The 23,950-nt window shown below is 35.1% G+C and overlaps 1 protein-coding gene across 3 annotated transcripts in view; it reads right to left on the bottom strand.

The window, feature by feature from the left end:
* Positions 1–297: 297 nt before the first annotated feature.
* Positions 298–23,950, bottom strand: part of LOC123314442 (large neutral amino acids transporter small subunit 1) — a 439,580-nt gene continuing 415,927 nt past the window's right edge. For all 3 annotated transcript variants that reach the window (XM_044899734.1, XM_044899735.1, XM_044899733.1), the window contains one exon: positions 298–1,418. In XM_044899734.1, the coding sequence (XP_044755669.1) occupies positions 1,098–1,418 (321 nt within the window). In that variant the 3' untranslated portion in view covers positions 298–1,097. The remainder of the gene's footprint in view (positions 1,419–23,950) is intronic.

Raw genomic sequence — 23,950 nt, 5'->3', positions numbered from 1 at the left:
GATCACAGATTACTGTGATTTCCGATATCAACAGAGAACAAAATAAAACGACAGAGTATCATTAGACATTCTTTAATAAAACAAGGATAGAACATGGTGGCGCCGCCACGAAACAAATCTCTTATTTTCGATTTGGTCTAATGTCATTCCATTCAAAAATTGACGAGTGCATACACCATGTTTTTAGACATCTTAGGAGCGATCAAAACACATCCGATTGTCAAGACCACACATGAATGAATTGTCAAATGTTGATATGTATTTCAAATTAGGGGTTTCAGGAGATAGAAAACATTTTTTTTTACAACACTTTATTGTCACTGCATGGCTTTTTCAGTATGAAAAAAAATAAGTCTCAGGATATACTCGGATTTATCACACCGCTTGCTAAATTGTCTGTATGATGTTTTTCTTTCTGTTGGTGTTAATCGCACCGTATGATGTTTTTCATTTTGCGTCATCTGAAATAACTTTCAACTATATAAATTGACGACTTCAGAATAGTTACAAAAGGTGGCACGACTTACAATAACAGAGAGAAAAATATCAGATGTACAATTTAGCAGGTTGTATAAGATATACCCGATACTAATATATGTTTCGTTGGAGAAGGAGATTGTATTCGACAATCACTGAGTAGAGATATTTATGCCAAAAGATGATTATGCGTACAAACTATTGAATTTTCAATTACCTCAAGAGCGATGCTTGATAAAATGATAATTCCAAAACAAACAAGTCTCGAAACTCTGAAATAATAACGACATATATATTGTTCAACTATTGTCGATGAATAACTCAGGCTTAAAATTCAATGAGAAAAAAAGTTTTGAATCCAAAATTTCAAATTTGAAATGGTAAAAAAAACAAATGGGGAACGATGCAACCCATATCGAATATCCAAAAGTTCTTGATATTCCTGAGAGAAGTGAGAGTTTTTGAATTGAAAATTTAATTTATAAGAATCAACAATTACACCGTCTCATTTTCGTCAAAAATATGTAAAATTAAACAAGTTCAACAATAGATCATTAATTCAAAGACGCTCATCAAATCATGACTATTACATAAGTAACAATAACAATCCATCAATAACTTTACAAATGAGCTGTTTTCGCTTTACCAACAACAAGAAGTATTTTCTGCAAAAACACTGTCGTTTTATTGATGATCATTAGAAAACATCTTGGTTTATTTCGCCAGTAAACAAACCCAAAATACACAGGAACTGAGGAAAGTATCATAAGTATTCCTATTCCAGTTTCTACAGGGCTAGCTACCATTGGTACAGCAGTGATGAAGATAGTCGCCATTATATAGAGTATAGGCCAAATAAGGTGGACCTTGATTGGTCGCTCTAGGTCTGGTCTTTTCCACCTCAACCATGGCACACATAAGACAGACACTCCTATACTGAGCTGAAATAAAAACAGAAACAAACTTGAATACTTTCTTACATGGGCTATCTTTCAGTCTTAAACTCTCAAATGGAAATAGTTAAAATCTGTTTGGTTTTCGTCCATGATGTCTTCCTTTCGAACTGGTTGTCTACAAGTTTAATTTACACCCTCAGAACCTTTGCAGGGAGGGTCTTTGATAGGAATTTACGGAAGACTAGGAACAACAATATTGACAAACTTGATAGTCTTTTGAAGACGCAGAAACCTGCCATAAATCTGCTGACATTTGACGAATATACAGGGTGTGGCGTAATGAATGGATAATATGGAGCCTGCGGGTAGAGGACTCTATGGCGGTTCGAAAAAATATATTTTACGTTAAGTGAAAGTGCCTTGGTTTTCGAGATATTGGAGATTTTCGAAAATTCAAGAGAATTACACCCTTCGCCACTCGTTTTGCAGGCAAGACTCCAAATGAAGCAGTTTTTTCAAACTGTTTTTGGATAGTATTCCTGGCTAGATGATCTATCGAAAGTAATTCATTATTTTTGAGGCGCATGAATAGTTCTTCATCAAAAAAAGATCTAACTCAAGTTTTCCGTTTTGCTTATTTTTTTTTCATAATTTCAACCTAGCGCAGTGTAAAAAATAATATGGTTACCTGAGAGCCAAAGCAAGAAAAAACATGCCCGTTTCATTGAGATTCCGAAATTGTATAACTCTTTGTATTTTCAGCATTTAATACAAAATAAAATCCTATTGCAATCAGTTGAGGCCTAGTATAATGTAAACACTGTTTCTAAAATTTTCAGCAGCTAAAATGAGAACGGCAAGCAGAATAAAGCAATCTTCTATAAGAAGGTATAGGGCATGTACTGAAGCACATGGTGGCCTCTTAGAGCATCTTTTGTGAAATTTAATCAATGAAACGATACTCATTTTAAAATTGTTCATATCTAATAAAGCTATGATTCATTAGAAAGTGTAGACTATAGAGCATGTATCAGAACTCATGATGGCCAATTTAAACATCATTTGTGAAACTTTATTCAATGAAAGGATATTTCAAAATTGTTATTTTTTCTCGTTTTCTCTTATAATTGAACCCTAACATTGTGAAATCAATATTTTCAAGTTGATTTCAAGTTATGAATTAAATTTCAGCATTTTTGTAATAAAGGTCTTGACTCAATGTAATAGAAATTAATTTTTAGCTTTTTTTCTCAATTACAAAGGTGCTAAAATTCACTTCGTCACTTGAAACTCGCTTGAAACCTATTAACTTTATAACTATAGGGCTTTATAATGAAAGAGTACGGGAGAAAAAACCAATTTCAAAATATCGTTTAATTGAATAGAGTTTTGCAAAAAGTGTTCAAAGTGGCATCAGGAGCTCTACTAGATGCTTTACAACTTCGTATGAATACATGCTTTATTCGTTTATTCTGCTTGCAAGTGTCATTTCACTTGCTAAAAATTAAAGAAAAAGGCTTATATCAAACTTTGCCTTGACTCATTGTAATAGAAATTTATTTTGAATTTAATGCTGGAAATAGAGTGAGGTATACTATTTCAGAATCTCAGTGAAACAGGCTTGTTTCCTCTTGCTTTGGTACTCAGGTAACCATATTATTTTTTACACCACGCTGTGTTGAACTTAGGAACAAAAAATAATCAAAACGGAAAATTTGAGTTAGATCTTTTTTTCATGAAAAACTATTCATGCGCCCAAAAATAATAATTTACATTCGATAGCGCATCTATCCAGGAAAACTATCCAAAAAACAGTTTGAACAAATTCCTCCATATGGAGTCTTGCCTGCAAAACAAGTGGCGAAGGGTGTGATTTTCTTGAATTTTCGAAAATCTCCAATTTATCGAAAACCAGGAGACTTTTACGAAACATAAAATGTTTTTTTCTGAACCGCCCTAAGGACCTCTACCCGCAGGCACCATATTATCCATTCATTACGCCACACCCAGTATAAAAAACTATACTCTATACAGATTTAGTTCTACCTGATAGTGTAAAGTCAGTGTTATCTCTCGGTCCCAAATATGGAATCCCCCCATTCAAGTTCCCAACATTGGAGGTCATAAAGGACATAGAGAGCTGCATCTCTGTCTCTTCTATTACTGAAGAGATGAAGAAAAAATATAGAATCAGATGTATCAACGCCATCAACAACCATAAAAATAACCCCGATAAAAATAGACTTCAGCAAACTCCGACGCTGAAACAGTTGGCGGACACAAACAACTTTGTGAGGGATCACCCGAAATTAATTATAAGTTCATCAGACAAAGGTAACACTACGGTAATTATGTATAAAGCTGAGTATTTGGAGGAGGCATACAGAATGTTAAGTGACCCTGAAGTTTATGAGCTGTTGACGGCAGACCCCACCAAATTGTACCAAGACAAGATTAACAAGACACTGATGATGTTCAATCAATTATTACAGCTGAAGAGTACAAGAAATTAATCCGACATAATGGTATTTCTCCCAAGTTATATTTCCTCAGGAAGACCCACAAGGAAGTCGTCTCTTTAAGACCTATTTCCAATATCATCAATTGTCCAACCTACAATATTGGAAGGTTCCTCCACCAAATTCTATCTCAGGTGTTACCAACTTCACCTTAAAATGTAAAAAACTCATTCGATCCCAAAAGAGATCTACAGGATGTCCATGTTCCGGAAAGTTACATTTTAGTATCATTGGATGTAGTCTCCCTGTTCACCTATATATCCAAAGAACTTGTGGTAACTGTGGTTAAGAAACGATGGAATTATATAAAGAATTTTACGAACCTAAGTAGAAAATGTTTCTTAAGGTTGGTGGATTCGTGTTTTGAGTGCAGTTATTTCGTATTTAATGGAAAATACTGCAGACAAATACTGGGCTCCTCTAATGGGATCTCCTTCCAGTCCATCATTCGCTAACCTTGTGATGGATGACTGGTTCACCTGGGTCTTATTACTTATAAGTTTCTATATCCCGATGGTCAAACTGTACGTAGATGATACCTTACTTATTATACCTGATAACAGAAAACAACAACTTTTTGATCTATTTAATTCTTATGATGAGTAAAGTTCACGATGGAAGTACAGGTAGATAACTCAATTCCATTCCTTGATCAATCAAGAAGGTCAACAACACTCTCAAGACATGTTGGTACTTCAAGCCTAGTAACTCGAACACACTAATGAATTTTTTCAGTAACCATAGCACCACACAAAAGATTAATGTGGTGAATAACTTGATTAATAGAGCGTTGAAATTGAGTGATGGAGAATACTATAAGGAGAACTGAGAAGTGAAAAGAATATTCTTACAAGAAACACCTTTCCCATTTACCTCATAAATAGATCGATCAAAAGGATACAAAATAAGAGAGAAGAAAATACATCAAGATCTACCTAAGATGACAGCACAAAATCTTTTCACAGGTTTCCCTTTATCGATGGCCTGTCTCACAAGATTCAAAAGATTCTCGGGGAATTTAATGGCATATGCGCTTTCTACAACATTTCTACCACAAACAGGTTCTTCTCAAGACTGAAAGAAACCACCAAAAAAGAACTATTATCATCTGTGGTTTATAAGATACCTTGCTTGGATTGTGACAGGAGTTACATTGGACAGACTCGACAGTAATTAAAAGATAGAATTAAACAACACAAATATGATACAAGGCACGTGAGCAACAAAGAAAAGACTGCCCTAACCTATCATGTGTTCGGTGAAGGCCACAATTTCAACTTCGACGATGTGGAAATACTAGATATAGAGAGCAATGGTTATAAGAGAAATAATCAGTGAGATGATTTCCATCAGGAGTAACAACACCGTAAATTTCAAAGAAGACGTTAATGACCTTAAGTCATTTTCTATGACATTTTATTGGGCACGACGTGAATAAGAACGGAAAAAGAAAAAAAAACGATTAATTCAATTCACGAAAAAAAAGATCTCTCAATTGTCTTTGTGTTTGTGATACTTGACATTTGAAGTTTCCTCCCTTGTCTATGTTCTGTTATTTGACACTTCTGTTTTGATTCGGTGACGATATAATTGTTTGTATAATCTGTAATTTAAAATGATTTGTATTTTACTCTGACCTTTCAGGTTTTGGAAATTTTTTTATCGATGATATCTTCTTCGGATAAGCTTTTATGCCCTTCTTATTCAGAATAAATTCTGCATTTCGACCGACATTTCTTCTTTTCCTTCCATACATCTAAAATTTATTCAAAAATTTATATGTCATCAACTACTTTCTCGATATTTTGGATTCCAGATAATGCCTCATCACCACGTTTGCAGTACTCACCAGAACTTATCAATCCTATTGGATTCCTTAAGAACTGAAATCGATTCCATGGTGTTAAAAATGTTGTTAGATTCTGGCATTCTGGCTCTCTTTATCCAGAGGCAACTGCCAATATCCCCAAAAATTTTTGGTTTATTAGAGACAGCTTTCCAAGGTGATTTAAACGGATGAACAGATCTTTTAATAAATTTATTCAACTTTGTATAATCCACACAGATTCTTATATTTCCATTCGATAATATAATCTGAAGGAGAATCTTCACAAAGTTTGATTATATCCTTTTGAATAATAAACTCAAATTCATCTCTTACTTTTTCTCTCCATGCATAAGCATATTTTCTAGGACATGATATGGAAAACGGAATATAATTTCTTTTCAAATGAATATCGGTTTATCGGTCATGGCTTTCAATTCACCTTCACTACTGAATACATCTGAATATTCTTCAATCAATTTCTCACGAATTATTCCGATTTCAGTATGAATGGGATCTTTTGATAAAGTAGTATCAGTAGATAATGTATTAACCGAAATTTGTTCATCTATAGGGTCAGGAAAGTTTTCATGCAGAATTCCTAAATCAATCATAGCTCGCTTGTTGATTGAAGTTTGCCTCTCATTCCAGCAAATTATTTTTGATATTCTTGATCCATAGGAGTCCTCACATTCAACGAAACCTAAAACTTCTTGAACCATCGGCGGAATTCAGTTTAATTTTGGACGATTCCATTTGATATCCTAATATATAAAACTAAGTTGCCATTTTGTGGGTTACACCATTTATAACTCAGTGTGTGATATTTACCTATACAATGGCCGGGTTAACATAAAATACATCAGAATTCTGAAAAATTTTATGAAATTAAAGCAAAAAAAAAATAATTTTCCTTCTTGCGAATAACGCCAGTAGATGTCGCTACGTTTAATTCATTCATCATTCATTGCTGCATCCCGTTACCGGGAATAAATCTCCAAGAAAAAACTTTCTTAGGGCTAATTGCGACTGTGTGTCCTTCTGTGACTGAAGAGACCCAACCGTGTCCCACAGATCCTTCCACACTCCGGGCATGAATAGTAACCAACCAGATCTGGCCGCCGCTGTATCCTTCTCGAGTCTCCATTATAACTGTGACCTGTCTAACGCTAGTTGTTCCCAGTTATGATTAGCATTAACTGATTTTAGGGATTGATGTAGTATATCCTTAAACCTCCCTCACGATTTCCGGACTCCCTCTGTGAATTCGGTTAATAGCGTTCTCGTGAAATTATTATATTTGATACTAGCCGACTCGGCGAACTTTGTTTCGCCTTGCTTGGAGATACATAAAGTTGTACTAACCATTGGGTTTTTTTAAACAGGAGATATAGTAGGTGAAATTAAAGTACAAAATATACAAAGAATTTAATTACATTGAGATAGGTTTGTACATTATTATTTACATTGAAATAATTCTCTTTATATGAGAGGTGGGTACCGAATTGTTGTTCATACTATGAATTTTTGTTTTGAATATTTTACAATTCCTTCATTTAGTCCAAGATTCCAGAGCGACCAGACATAACTTATTTTCACACAGATGAAACTTTAGGTTATCAGTAGAGTCTCATGTGCTTTGAATACCTGCGAACTTGTAGAGCATGCCTAGTAACACCTGGACAGGTGCCAGGTGGCAAAGTTAACTAAAATTAAGTACTTAAATTATTTTTACATGGATGATGTTTTAAAGCATATTATTCTGAAGTTATATTATAAGTGACAGATACTTTCCATGGGCCAAAACTCTTGACAGACGCTTTGAAGCTGCAATGATCATCGGAATTCTGGGAATGAGAACTTCATCACCTTTATACTTTCTTTTTAGTATTGTGCAATAAATCACGTTACTCTTAAGGTGTTTCACCGCCAAACGTGTTCCGTTGTATAGTTTTGGCTGCTTAAGATTTCTTAACATAATGACAACTGATCCAACCTTCAGTAGTGAATTGTGTGGTGGCAAACCTAGTAAATCCAATCAGTTCAAAAACTCAGTAAGATAATTTGAAGTTTCATTCTCGTTTGTTGCACTATCTATAGATTAATAACTAAGTAGTGGACCAATAATTTCACTTTGAATTATCAAATTTAGCTGAGCAACTTCTCTTCAGAATCTGTCCGGTTAAATTAAATTTTACATATAAACAATCTAAAAATCCCTTCAATCCTTTTAATAAGGAAGAAAAGGCAGGAGGACTGACCTTGAGTCTCCTTTATTCCTGGTCATGTTGCGAGAGCTCCCGTTATGGGGAGAATTCTTCAGCAGTTCTTCAAATCCAAACACAAACAAAACTCGGTTATCACCACACGGCGTTCAATACTCAGTTTTCTCATTTCGGAAGTCACTTTTGTTTTTCGTTCACACTATTTCGTTTTTCGTTGCAGTCGATGCGTTTTTAATCTCGCTCATATTCCCCTCGGTTACACATGTATGGAAAAGGGAGAAGAAAAATCATAGAAAATGAAAAAGATGCGAGTGTTACCAAATACGGGAGCTACCCAAAACATTAAGAACCGAACATACCCCCACCCATATTTTGAATACAAATATGAAAACATCCAAAAAAAAACTTTTATTTGGAAAAAATACTTCGTTAAAAAAATAATGTCTCTATTGACACCCAAAAAAAAACTCAATTTCATACAAATCATCATTTAATTAATTATTGAAGTATTTAATTTGACAAACTATTGGGATGGTAACAGTGTTACCTTATTTACTGGTCTTGTTATCACCCCAGTTGCTGTTTTTAATTTTAGGACCCTGTTTTTTTTTGTGTAGCAGGGGGAAAATCTGCAAAACAGACGAACACACCCTCTTCTGAGGGGAAACAGTGTGGGAATTCTCACTCTCTGAGCTCGAGACCCACTAAAAACCCTTAACTGCTTCTTCATAGTTTCCGGGCATTTTGCCTATTAACCAGTTGACTCTTATGGTTTCTGGACTCTAACACGATCATAGTCGTGTTGATAGTTGTATGCTGCCTATAGCTTTTATAGGTTAAGCTCTTCTTTCGTTACATTTAAATCCTTAACTGATCTCTCGGTCTTCGGTGGTAGGTTCTTGACCTTCTAGCTTCTTCCGTTGGATCGTAGTCGACTAATCTTCGTAGTTCCTCATTTGGATGTTGTTTGGCTTTGTCGAATATCCTTTCCGCCTTTCTCTTCATAAATTCTGTAACTGGTTCCCATTCCAAGTCTTTGTGGATTTGAGCCTGGCAATCCCGTCAGGACCCTTTATAATTTCAATAACATTTTCAAGCGGTCAATGCGTGGGAGGAGCATTTGGTGAGTAATATAAAACTAAATTACCTTCCACAAGCAACCTAGACGGTTTCTGCCACTTAGGCCGGTATTACAATGAATGTACATATTCATTCATCCATCGTTTCCGAAATGATTGAGTTAACTGCTGGCTTAGTTGCCACTGAGTCAAACGGTTTGTAGGAATATTTGTCAAATCGCACTCGCATCGAGACAATAATGGACCTCCTATCAAAAAATGTTCCGGTGTGAGAGGATCCAAATCATCATTCGGAGAAGATGTCTGGTTGCAAAACGGCCTCGAGTTCAGAATCGTCTCTATTCGATTGACGGTCGTTAAAAAAGGTTCCAAATGAAACCTGACATTTTCCATATTACGTTTTAAGTGATACCATGCTGTTGGGAGGGTTATACAAGGAGTTCCTGGGGTGTCTCATTTTAGTGATTCCCCTGAGCGATGTGGTCTCTGCGGTACTAAGGATCTTCCTGACAGTTTTATTACTGGTGATGTAGATTGGATGACAGTATTCCAACAGAGGGCGGCATATTGTTTTATAAATATGAGCCGCTGTTTTGGTGCTTATTCCTTTGTCCTTGTAGGTTAAGGATCTAAAATGCTTGCTCCTGTTGATACATTTCTTCTTGTTGTGTATTGTGTGGTTCATCAGAGACAATTTGTGGTCCAGCTCAACACCTAGGTATTTGGCACTATTTTTGCAAGCGATGTTGGAGTTTGCCAGAACCAGTTTAGGCGAGTTCGGAGTAATGTTGTGATGAAATATGACAAACTGCGATTTTTCTGGGTTTATACGTAGCCTCCATGTGTTGAACCATGTTAATGTCGAATCTAGTAGAAGCTGTAGATTGTCTATTGTTTTTCCAAGAGTTTTGTTGTGACTAATGAGTGTGTGGTCGTCAGCGAATTGCAGCACATACAGGTTTTTGTCAAAGTGCTTGGGATTATGGTTATAGATGCCAAACAAATAAACCTTACTAAGCAGTGTTGCAAGTGGAGAGCCTTGTGGAACACCCTGTTCACTGTGAAATAGTGTTGATAAGCAGCCATTCACTCTCACCTGAAAGGTGCGATTCATCAGGTAGGCTCTTATGAGCCAGATTAAGTACGCTGGGCATTCCAACAATTTAAGTTTGTATAGAAGACCTCTATGCCAAATGCTATCAAAAGCTTTTGTAATATCCAGGAATAAAGCAGCACTGTGATTTCCCATTAAACGGTTCACCTGAACATTCGAAGTTAATAAAGTTAACGGATGAATAGTTGAATTCCCTTCCTTAAATCCGAATTGATAGTTTGGAATTTTGTGGCTGATTTCCATTTGAACAAGTTTATTTATTATTTGTTCAAGATGTTTTCCCAAAACAGATAATAGCGTAATTGGACGATAACTTCCCAATGCACGAACTGCAGTATTGGATTTTGGAATCGTGATGATTATTCCGTGTTTCCATTCATTAGGAAAGTAGTGTGTATTGATGCAAAACTCGTAGATTTTGATGAGATATTCGTGTACAGTTGGGTTCAGTTTGCGTAAAAGTTCTTTGGTGATATTGTCGTGTCCTGGTGCTGTGCTTTTTCCTTTGTACATTGTTTCATAATAAAGTTCCTCCTCCAAGCACATCAACTCCATTACCGGCTCACTTCGAAAATAGTCAGTATACCACTTGTTTACATCATCATACTTTTGTTTATCATATTGTGGAGTGCTTTTCTCACTGAAAGTGTCCTTGTAATATTTCGCAAAGATTTCTGCTTTTTCTTCATTTGTTGAATATAAAGTGTTGTTTTCTTCGATTGGTCCAGCATTTCGATTTTCCTTATATCGTGTCAATTTCTTCATTTGTTTCCAATAATCCCTTCCTCTACTATCATTTATTTCATTGCAGACTGCCATCCACTTATGCTCTTTATATTGTTGTATCAGGGTCTGGATGTTTTTGTTAAAGTAATTGATCCCTTTTTTGACTTCAGTACTGGGGCTTCTTAAATAATCTCTATGCATTTTCCTCTTTTTCTTTATTAACTTGATGATGTATGGTGGTAATTCATGTACATAATATTTGGTTCGGAGGTCAGGGCTGTTTTCATGCACTAGAGATGTCAGAATAGAGCTGAATTGGAAAATTTTCTGCTGTGTTATAGGTTCTTTTAAAACTCCATTGACGTAAGTTACTAAATCGTCATTAAGTTTTTCCATGTTACATTTCCTTATATTCTTTCTTGCTGGGTACTCCTGAAGGATTGGTTTGTTCAAATCAATATAAATTTCGATGGCATCATGTTCAGTACCGAGATCAGGGTGTGTTATTATTGACTGTATATTATTCTCCATGTTTCTGGTGTATATCACACGATCAGGGGTATTATCTGGGTTGTTGGCCATTCTGAATGTTGGAGGTGTATTAGCCATTTTGAATGGAGCTTTCTTTAAAAATTCAGTTATCTGCTTGGCTTTTCTGGGGTTGACATTAAGATCTCCAATTATCATGGAATATTTGTAGAGGCAAACTTTGTTGAAGATGGTTTGTTCGATAGTAGAATTTGGATGACAATACACCAGAAAAATGTGAAGCTTATCTTCAAGAAAGGGGATGGAAAAGTGAGTTGCCTCGTTCAAAGGGTTGTTCATTTTTGGGGGATTTTCTCTAGTCATCCTTAAACCAGGATGTGCCCGAATTAGACTTCCACCACGAGTATTCTTGTTTACGACTTTCCCATTTCTATGTATTATATCCCAGTTTCTATAATTCGTGTTGGTATTTTCTTTTGTTTTTGTTTCAACAAAAAGAGCGCAGTTTATCTCGTGCCTCTCAAGGATATTGTTTATGAGGTGTTTTCTTGGTGTATAGCTGTTGAGGTTGGCGTACATAATCCTAAGTTTCGACATGAACTTGCGTGTTTATACCTCCTCCGATGGGTTGTGTGGGTGAAATAGATGAAGGACTTTCCAGATCGAACATTAGAAGATAAAGCCTGTTTCCTGAAAAATGGGCCACTGTGTCGATTGAGTATTGGTCAACAAATCTTTTCCTAAGTTTGGCAATTAGTTCTTCCCTGTTTGTATTTTTTTTTTGTTCAATTTGTGTATGTATGTGTCGATTATCATGTCATGTATCGTTACGACTGAATGTAATTTTGTGTTTCTCTTTATTTCTTTATCGATTTCCATAGACTTTTTGTTGAGGGGTTTTATTTGGCTATTGGGTATGCCATCTATCGGTTTCGTTGGTCTACGGGGGCATTTTAGCGACCAAGCTGCGTGATCCTCTGAGCCACATGAAACGCACTTTGGAGGAAGTTGGCTGCTACACTTGCTGTGATGATGAGAGCCTTCACATTTGGTGCATTTGATGGGACTGGTGCAATTTTCTCGAGTGTGTTCAAAAGATTGGCAACGGGAACAATGTTGTGGGATTGGTACAGGTGGATTGCTAGGATATACTGGGTAATATCTGTGCTTGTAGAATAATCCTTCATTTAGTAGTCTCTCAGATGATTTTAAGCAGGGTGTTATAATTCGAATCATCAAGGTTGGTTTATTTGTTGCTCTAGCTATGATACGTTTACAATATCGATGTTCCACCTGCATGCGATGGAGATATTCGCTGACTTCTATTTCTGAAATATCAAGTTCAACCGAACCAACCACTACACTGTATGAAGCATAAAATTCTCTGGTTGTTGTGTTGGTTTTATTTTGGGATGGATGTGTTTCTTTAAAATTTTGAATTTTTTCTTCTGCGACAAGTTTATTGAGGGTAACCACTATTGAGTTTTTATTCTGATTGGTTTTAAGTAGAAATCCTTGTTTTGTTGATAGAATAGAATCTTCTGAGTTTGGATACTCTCCTTCCCATATGTTGGAAAGATCTTTGCGTAGTAAGGATTCAGCAGTTTTTATATAAAATAAGTGCTTATATTGTTTATTAGTAATTTCTTTCATTTTCGCGGAATAGTTTCTTTTGTGGATTACTTTTGTTGATTCAACATTAGTGGCTTGCAGTGTATCTGGAGAATTATTTTGAACGTGTGTGTGAATAATGGAATTCCCTTCTGTTGTTTGATCATTTTTTGTGGGCCTCACATGGGTCCGATAAATGATAGGAGGTGACATTATTGTGTTAGGAATTTCTTGTACAGGCGGAAATTGTTTTTTGTTTGGGATTTAGCTGAGTGGGCAAATTTGGATCTCTATTCCTCTTTCTTTTGTGGCGCACTTTTCTCCATTCTCCATTGTCTTCAATCTCCATTTCAGTGTATTCACCATCACTCGAAGAATTCATCATAAACAGAGATTAAAAATTTCGCTATTTATCAACACCGTTTGCAGACCGTCGTATTTGATATCTGATCGCGACAGATGCTCCGGTGGGTTATGTTGCCACGTAATTCTGTGTTTCGCCATATAGTGCGCTATATATATATATATTGCTATTATCTAAAAATTTTGAAATTTCAGTTATCTCTCTCGCTGCGCCTCTAAAATTGGTACCTTGGTCGGAGTAAATTGTCGAAGGGAGACCTCGACGTGCAATGAAACGGTCTAAGGTAGCGAGGCACGCTTCAGTAGTTAAAGAACTGACTAATTCCAAGTGAATCGCTCTAGATACCATGCGAACAAAAAGAGCTACATAGCATTTTTGATATCTTTCGGTTTTATACTTTGACAATTTTACTTCAAAGGGACCAGCAAAGTCCACTCCGGTGTGGGTGAAACATCTTGTCGGTTGAATGCGATATTCCGGTAGATCACCCATAGGGGGTTCAATTGCCTGAGCTTTGAAAGGGTAACATACTGAACATCGGAAAATCCGCTTTCTCAGCAATCGTCGGAGGTTAGGTATCCAATGTGTTCAGTGTATTAAAGACATTACTAACCGAGGACCGCCATGTCCAGAAAAAATATGATAAAAATCACAAATTAGCTTAGCTAATCTACTTTCTTGAGGTATTAAGTATGGATGTTTTAGATGATAGTTGAATTGGGAGTGTCGCAAACGACCTCCATCATTAGGTGTCCGGATGAAGGAAGAAATGGTTACAAGGACAACAATTTCTTTCAACAAACTTTGTTATTTTGTAACAATCGAATATCGTTTGAAAAAAATTTATACTGAGTAATCTTTATGGCGAATTTCAAGGCTCTGTCATATTCTTCGGCTGTAAGTGAACCCCTTTCAATATGATGAGTTTTAGACATCTTATCGAAAGATCCTTTCATGTTGTCACGAAATCGTAGAATATATGCAATTATTCGTTCAAGACGTGGAAGATATACGATCGAAAATGTCGTTAAAATAAGATAAATCGTTTTTTAATGCTAGGAAGCAATGTTTTGTTTCGGTGAGTGAATCCTTCAGTTCCGGTAATATTTCCATACCTTATAAGAAAAATCCCAACCTCTCTCGTTAGTAAAAAGAAAATCCGGTCCCCTCCACCACAATTCGCATTCTACAAACTCTTTCGGTGTTAAACCCCGACTAGCTGGATCAGCAGGATTAATTTTTCCCGATATATAACCCCAACGAGCGTTCGGTATATTGTTATGAATTTGAACTACTCTGTTAAGCCCGTTTGCAACATCCGAGAATTCTCTAGAAAATTTACTCGAGATTTCATGCGCCGTGAATTCTTTACCGTTGCATACGCACTTTCGGTAGAATTCTCTGTTCAGTTACATACAAAATAATCTCTGCCGTTTTCTTGCGAGAATTTTGAAGAGAATTCTCTGGAGAATTTTTTGTAATTTCAATAAGTGTATGTGTTATAGAGCGGAAATTCGCAATTCGCATTTTGCAACTCAAGTTGCAAAAACCCGGAACGCGCCGCCCACAAAACGCGCGCGTAAAGGAAGTTCATCTTCAGACGAAGAGACCGCAAAAAAATCAACGGAGTTACCTAAAAAAGATAAAATTCCACCCTTAGCCTCAACTGTGGACGACTACAGAAACATAACGAAACTAGCTGGCCCGGCGAACTTTGTTTCGCCTCAGAGATATATAAAGTTGTATTAACTAACCATTGGTATTTTTTCAAGTAGGAGATATATTAGGCGAAATTAAAGTAGATACAAAATATACAAATAATCTAATTACATTGAAAAAGGTATGTACATTTTTATTTACATGAAAAGACTCAACTTTATTGAAGCGTAACATTATTGTTGTGCATATTTAATTTAACTTTTTGTTTTCAATGTTTCAAAAATTCTCTCATTGTAGTACCTTATGATGAACCACATTTTTAGTTTTTTCCGAGGTGCGAGAATAAATAGAGCAGAAGGTGAAGACGCAACATACAACTGGCCATGAAAAAAACCACACACACTCAAGGGCTGGTCTTGTGATTTGTTAGTTTTCATGGCAACGACATACGTTGTTTTGTACTAACCTACACAAGTCCTACTTTTTTTATATACTCAGTGTATAAGCTGTAATGCTTATTGATGAAAATTTTTATTGAAAAGTACAAATTACATATTATACTGTTGCTACAATACAACCTATCCGTAGTGTTAATAGGTACAATATGAGGAAATTGAAACATTTCAATGCTGCTACATAGCTGCTACATAGCAGCTGTGTTGAATAAAGAGTTACATTGGCATTAATTGAAGGTTATAAAGTTGAAACTCAAAATATTTTATAACATTTGTATATTTTCAATTAACAAAAAGTTCAACTAACTTAGTGCCATTGAATGAATATTTTTGGTTACTCTTTGAGGAATATACACAAACAAATTGGATGGTTTGCCAACCCTTGAACATGCAACGTACAATTGGCCGTGAGAAAAGGACGGATTTTCCAAATCCAATCCACAAATCGTCATTGTTTGACCTTGTGACTTATTAATTGTCATAGCAAATGCCAAGCGTATTGGAAATTGTAGACGTTTGAATGGGATAGGTGAATCTGAAGGAATCATTGGGATTCGTGGTAACAGTACAACTTCACCTTGAAATTTGCCACTCATTATAGTGGCTTCAAGAATATTACCCATGATTTTTTTTATAACCAACCGCGTACCATTACATAATTTTGGTGCATTCAAATTTCGAAGCAAAATTATTGGTGAGCCAATCTTCAATCGCAAGATGTGTGGTGGCATTCCAGGTAAATCAAGTGAATTTAAAAATTCTACAGGATAGTTGACAATTTCATCTGCATCAACAACAGTGTCAATTGATTTGAATGTAATTTCATCACCAGGCAATGACTGTTGTATTTTGAAATTGATTGCGTCAACATCTAAATGTTTTGCGGCTAAAATAGCTCGCTCACGTAGCCATGCATGATTAGTGAAATTTCTCCGTAAATCTGGAAAGATACTATTTATTAAATCATCCTTAGCATGAAACGAATATTCGAATTGACTCATCCCGAAAATTCCGAGCCCTAGTCTGTAGCCGGTTTCTCACTGACGTCTTCATTAAATAATTGTGATGAATAGCTTATTTATTTGAATCAGGATCGATACCGTATCCATAAAAACCTCCTCTGAGGCAATATTTTGGTAGAATTTTTATTACATTCAGAGGGTTTTTTTCAGTTAACCTTGAGAGATAGACATATGCTCTCGCGGACTTTTTTGTAGAACTGTTGAAGAGCCACATTTTTGTCATATGGTTTTCGCAGCGTACGCAACAAAAGCTTGAAAATTGCAAATTTTCTTACATTTTTGGAATTTTTGTAGATGTCTGAATTTATTTCAGTGAAAAATATAGCATATGCCACCCGAGAATGATAAAGCATTCTGAGAGTGAAAAAATTTCTGAAATCGGTCCAGTAGTTTTTGAATTAACTAACAAAAAATTAATTTTTCCCCTTTAAAGTATAAAATTTCCAAGAAAAATATTTTCCAGTGGACTAAATTGTGATTCTAAACCATCCTCGAATTCATTGGAATATACACAAAAAATTTCATCAAAATCGGCCCAGCCGTTTAGGAATTGTGTGACAAAGCCACGAACAGAAAAATTATATATATTAAGATAAGATAAGATTAAGAAGATTTGAATAATTCGAAAATTCGAATAAATTCGAATATTCGAAAAAAGCATGAAACGAATATTCGAATTGACTCATCCCGAAAATTCTGAGCCCTAGTCTGTAGCCGGTTTCTCACTGACGTCTTCTACGGCAGCATCATTATTTGATGCGGGATACGGCTTTATCTTCAACCTACGATATCTTCTAAAGTATTCATCTGAATCAAATTATGTAAAGGGCAATTTTGTTCTTTATTAAATAATTGTGATGAATAGCTTATTTATTTGAATTAGAATCGATACCGTATTCATAAAAACATCCTCTGAAATAAGGCAATATTTTGGTAAAAATTTTATTACATTTAAAGGGTTTTTTTCAGTTAACCTTGAGAGATAGACATATGCTCTCGCGGACTTTTTTGTAGAACTGTTGAAGAGCCACATTTTTGTCATACATTGTATCAATGTAAGTCATCAGGTTTTCGCAGCGTACGCAACAATAGCTTGAAAATTGCAAATTTTCGTACATTTTTGGAATTTTTGTAGATGTCTGAATTTTTTTCGGTGAAAAATATAGCATATGCCACTCGGGAATGATAAAGCATTCTGAGAGTGAAAAAATTTCTGAAATCGGTCCAGTAGTTTTTGAATTAACTAACAAAAATATAAAATTTTTCCCTTTAAAGTATAAAATTTCCAAGAAAAATATTTTCCAGTGGACTAAATTGTGATTCTAAACCATTCTCGAGTTCACTGGAATATACACAAAAAATTTCATCAAAATCTGCCCAGCCGTTTAGGAGGAGTTGTGTGACAAAGCCACGAACAGAAGAATTATATATATTAAGATATAAGAAATAAGATATTAAGATATTTTGACCAGATTGGTAAGGAGTACCTTACTTACCAGATGGAGGAAGAGAAAAGGATCTACGCAGTCATAAGGCATCTCCCAATAGATGCTGACCTAGATATAATCAAAAATGATCTGAATGTCCAAGGAATCCATGACGCCGAGGTGTCCAGAATGACATCCAATAAAACCAAAAAGTTTATGCCCTTATACCTGGTCAAAACTCATAGAAAGGAGATTTTCGAAATAAGACGCCTCTACAATCTCTGCATTGTAGTGGAATAAAAAAGAAGGGCGTCCATACAGATGCGTTAAATGTGTGGGCAATCATTGCACAAAAGATTGCGAACTTACCAAAGAAGGTGAGGAGAGATGCCACATGCGTTCTGTGCGGCGAAGAAGGCCATCCAGCAAGCTACAAAGGATGTAGCGATTTCAAATTAGTGACAAGGAAGAGGAAAACAGGCCAGAAATCGGCCCAGCAGAGCACGATCCCTCAAAAAGTCCAGGAGAAAAAGGAGCGCACCCTCTCCAAAGTAGACGACAAGAAAAAAGAAGTACCTAAACCAATACAGAAGAAGGAGCAACAGATAATGCCCCAAGCTAAACCTACGATCAACAAAACTAAAGAAAACAGAAAAGTCTCCGAATCCGCCGACGATTTAGACACTTTTACTGAGAAAATTTTCAACAAAATCATGTTGAAAATTGAAAGAGAGATGGAATGTTCAGTAAACTGAAATAATGGAACATACAACTAGGAAAAATTCCCTTAAAATAGTCCCTTGGAATATAAACGGGGTCAGAACTCGAAAATCCGAGATAAAAGAAATAATATCAGAGAGAAAACCTGATATTATAGCCTTACAGGAAACAAGAATAAAACCAAATACGCGATTGAACATCATGAATTATGAGATATATAGATGTGACAGAATCGCAAACACTGGAGGAGGTGTTGCCTTACTGGTTAGACGAGATCTGAAACGCTATTTTAAGGGAAGATCTGACGAGTCACAAATAGAAACAATGACGATTGTTGCTGAAATAAATTGAGAGAGAGTCGAAGTCACATCGGCATATGAAAGACCCCCAAATAACTTATTGGAAGAAGAAAACTTACTAGATGGAACAAAAACGAAAATCTGCATCGGAGATTTTAATTGCAAATCTCCAGAATGGAACAGCAGGATGGAAAACAGAAATGGCAGAAAACTGAAAGATCTCGCTGAAAAACATGAAGCAATCGTTATTGGACCTGAAGAACCAACGTACCTAGCATTCGGATATGTATTACCAGATATAATTGATATCGCAATTATGAAAAATATCACTATAGAATCAAGTGAGTTTTGTGTCCTCCACGGTTTAACAAAATTATCCCTAAACTTCTGCAAGAAATTATTAATGGAAAAAATATGACACCTAAGCGACCAAATCTTATTTTAAAGTTCCGTATATACCAGTCCTCTCACAGAAGATTAAAAGAACTCTTAAAATAGATAATAATGAATTAGTTTTTTATCATAATAAAACTGTTGCCTCATTATATAGCAGAATTAAAGATCCTATTGAAAATGAACTTAGATCGGGCGTAGTATACGGGGTTCCTTGTTTAGACTATGATAGTTTGTATGTGGGGCAAACTAGGCAATATTTAAAAAGTAGGGTTAATCAACATAGATGTGACATGAGAGATGTAAAAAATATTAAAAAGACTGCTTTGTGTTCCCATCATTTCAAAGATGACCATAAATTTGATTTTTCAAATGTTAAAATCATAGACAACGAAAAACATTTCAAAAAAAGAAACATCTTGGAGATGATACATATAAATATTAATAAGTCTGTTAATTTTAGATCAGACACCGAACATCTTATGGAATTATATAATTCCATATTAACTAAATACAAAAATTTGAAATAATGTTGGTCAAGGTTATGACAGTGTATCTGTTGTGGGTTTTTGAATGTTGCTTTTAAGGTTAATGGTGCTCAATCACTTCCCACACAGCATGGAATATTGCAGTGAAAAATTTCAAAATATTCTCAAGAAAGATTTCATTGAAATATTTATGAAAGGTTTCGACAATATTTACGGCAAGAAAGTTTTCGCAAGATTGGCAGAATATTTCCATGATATGTAATAAATGTTTCATGAAATATGACTTCATAAGATTCATTAATATTTCATGAAATATTCTACGAAATTTTTATGACAGATTTTGCAATATTTCAGGAAAATAAATATCCATAGGAATCAGAATATTTGTGAGAAATATTTCCTAAATTTTTCAAAAAATATTTGCAGGAATATAAACTAAATATTTCTAATTAGTCTACATAATACATTGAAAAAAACCTTGAAGTAATATTTCAGTGGAAAATTTTCGATGAAAAGCTGAAAGTGTAAAAATTATATCAATTTTCATTCCCGAAATCTTACTGAATGCTCTTTGAAAGATTGGCTGATATGTAATTTGTATAAAGATCGCTAATATGTATAAAATATTTTGTCTTCCAAAGAACCTATAATGCAACTGAACATTTCATTAACGTTTCAAGTAATACTACAATAAATATTTCAGAATCGCTCCAGAATATTTCATTACAATATTTCTGAAAGATGAAGTGGAAGCCCAAATAAATTGTCAATATTTCATGAAATATTTCAGGAAATGATATTTTGATTTCACTGAAACGTTTTCATATAAAAATTCATCTTTAAATTTTTTAAATAACGCGCTCTTCTCTCGACTAGACTAGTGTGCGTCGACGCGGCATTCCCAGCCCCCCCGATAGAATCAGCAGCGATGCCAGGTTGGAGAAATTTTCCTAAGATTTATTTTCTGATGTCCAGAAATGTGTTCTATTTCATATATTACACTATCTTCAATTACTCTAAGCCACGGTTTTACATTCTACAGTTCAGGTACCGAGTTCAAAGTTGAATCCATTGTAATTTTGGACAGTTCAGTTCTATTTTGTCATTGTCAGGCAGTCAGTTGAATTGGGTTCAACGTTGGATTCAGCTTTTATCTGTAACTGTATAACCGGCATTCAATCATTATAAGTACCTATAATAATAAATAATTTGTGAAGTAGATGAATTATTTTTAATCATATTGTCTTAGGAACTGACTCAAAATAAATAATTTTATTCCTTGGATACAAATGAACTTAACAAGTACTACTTTCAGAAGTCGATATTCTCTATATCTCTATCCGTTCTTCTCAAGGCTTGATAAAAATGAAAATCAAGAATCTAGGTAATTCAACATAGTAAAGATTTACTCTACTCTGGATACCTTATACAGGGGAATAAAATTTCTGGACCCGGCAACGCTGATCACTAGCCACTCTAGCCACCTGCTTAGTGCAGAAACGAGAAACGGCAGTACGTGAGATTTGGGTTTCATGCGAAGAAGCGCAAGCCGAACAAGGAAGCATTCATTGGTGCCATTTTGATTTTGTCGTTTGCGCGTTGTTTCGATCGTTTTGTGTGTTTGTGTGAGACTAACGTGTGTATTGATATGAAACGAAATAAATTCCAGTTTGATTACCACTTGATTCTTGGTAAGTAACTTATTTCCTCTTTAACGTTTTCCATCTACTTGCACGTGTTATTAAATCTATCCATTTGTGCCATAATGTCAGCGAAATATTTGTATATGTTAATTTTTATTATTTTTCATCCCTAGGTCTTACCTTACCACAACCAGGTTGAACGAGAGGTTGAATCTATTCAATGGAATTTTCGAATTAATCTTTATTCTTTTTATAATATCTATTTTAACATGTGATTGGGAGCTAATGAATTCCATGTTTTACGGATTTCTACTCGTATTTTTATTTTTTTGTTATTTGTTTACCTATTTATGCAAATTATATCATTTGGTTGAAGTTGGTATCATACTTCATACTTTGAATGTTTTGCAGTAGCTTTTGGTGTAAGGACAAAATATGAAGAAGCTACAGATGCCGATATAATTCAGTGTTACCCATACGGATATGGTTGGATGACTTCAGATGGTGGACGGAAAAAAAAGTGAGTTTTATAATTTTTTCATATCCTGAGATTTTTTGCTTTTCTTCAGTTCACCCTCAGACTGGAATGAATTTTGTGTTTCTTTTCACGACTACTTGCTGTGCGAGTTGCTTTCAAAATAGAATCTGCACTAAAATTGTTCTCGAGATGTGAATTTTTTCAGGGCTTTTATTGTTTTTTAACTAATGACTTCACATTATAGAGTGTGAGAGTCTAACTTCAAACAAATTCTGTGAAAAAGGGCAGTTTTTTTGTTGTAAATATACTAGCACAGGTTGAATTAGTATTTTTAAATGGCGCTTTCTTGAGTGAAGGAATATGATACTGTAATTTGATACATTATCGAAATTTTTTTGATTTTTTCCGAGGGGGTAACCACTTCCGAAATCGATGTACTTTTGAAGACCGAAATCATCATCCGAAATCCCGAAATCATCATTCGAAATCCCGAAATCATCGTCCAAATCATCTTGACTTCCGAAATCAATGTACATTTTTCACATAGTGGTTATCCTCTCGATTTTTTAAGTCCATTTCTGAATGTTTCATCAAGTTACACTTAAGTATGTACCAAATATCAAAATCTTATTTCTTGTCGTTGAAAAGATATTCAACAAACATCGACTAATTCAAAAACGAGAAATCTGATTCAACTCGAAGAAATAACTCGGTTATTTCAAAAATTGAATGTCACGAGGTTCTTGATAATAATCATTTTCTGTCAAATAAAAAGTTGAATAAAACTGATTAATGAGAGTAGCAGCGAAGATTAACGAGGATATTCATTAGTTTGTCGTTCTGTGGGTCACAACGTTTGTTGAGAGATCGAACAAACGAATATTAAATAAATATTTAATATTTGGGTGCGTATATGTAACTTAAGAGTAGTCATAAAAAAATCACAATTGTGCGCAACTTAAACCTCCGATCGCTCTGTCCGGGAATATTTACAAAGAAAAAAACTGCCTTCGATATACTGAATTTGTTCAAAGTTAGAGACTTGCACTATATAATCTTCTGTTACCATCTATTTGTTCTAATAGCAAAAATCACACCGATCAGGAATTTGACAAGTTGAAGAAAATATATTTCAGTAAAGTGTATCTTTTCAGTACTATAAATATTCCATACCACCAATGTAGTATCATCTAGTACTGACAGGTGCTTCATAAATGATTTTTACATCAGTTGGCGTCAACTTCGAAATTCTATGATGTTATTCAGTTCAAAACCTTCTAGTAAGGAGCATCATTCGAAGCCAAATGCTATGCAACAATCTTTAATAAAGACCCCGTATTTACTGCTGTTGAATTAGTTTTCTGAAAAGTATATATTAATTATAATATTTTTCCTCCAATTTTGCGATAATTACCCCAATTCTTCATAGAAGAACTTTCATGACCCTAAATTGACAAAATATGAAACTTTCTGTTTCTGAAAAATTATAAAAATATATTTATTCCAGGAATGCCAGTAGCCAACGACAATTTCCGTTTCAATTATCTGCAGATGCTGATGACGAAGATAAAGGTTTCATCAATAATAATAATAATAATAATAATAATAATAATAATGCAGATTATCCGGAAGTCTCAGTCGAATACATTACTCGAACATCATATGAGTAAGAGCCTGCACTCCATATTTTTCAGGAGTTTAAAAGACCAAGATCTGTCGGAAGAATTGTCTTTCGCCTTTCTTAAGTCGGCTAGCCTTAAGTCAGAGACGGAGGGATTTGTGATGGCGTGTCAGGATGGAGTAATAAATACCAGATGGTATAAAAAGAACATCATGAAAATGGACACCCCAACAACGTGCAGAGCGTGCCATAGTCAACAAGAAACGATTATGCACATTCTTTCCGCCTGCAGAGTCCATGCTCCATCGGGGTATATAGAGAGACACAACGCGGCACTCCGAGTTCTCTACTTCCATCTGAGGGCGGCATATGAGATAGACAAAGAACCGGTGCTACCATATGTGCCTTTGGAGATTGAAG

This window comes from Coccinella septempunctata, chromosome 5, assembly GCF_907165205.1.
Source record: "Coccinella septempunctata chromosome 5, icCocSept1.1, whole genome shotgun sequence".
In the NCBI taxonomy this organism is placed as follows: Eukaryota; Metazoa; Arthropoda; class Insecta; order Coleoptera; family Coccinellidae; genus Coccinella; species Coccinella septempunctata.
This window is presented reverse-complemented; position numbering and strand designations above follow the sequence as displayed.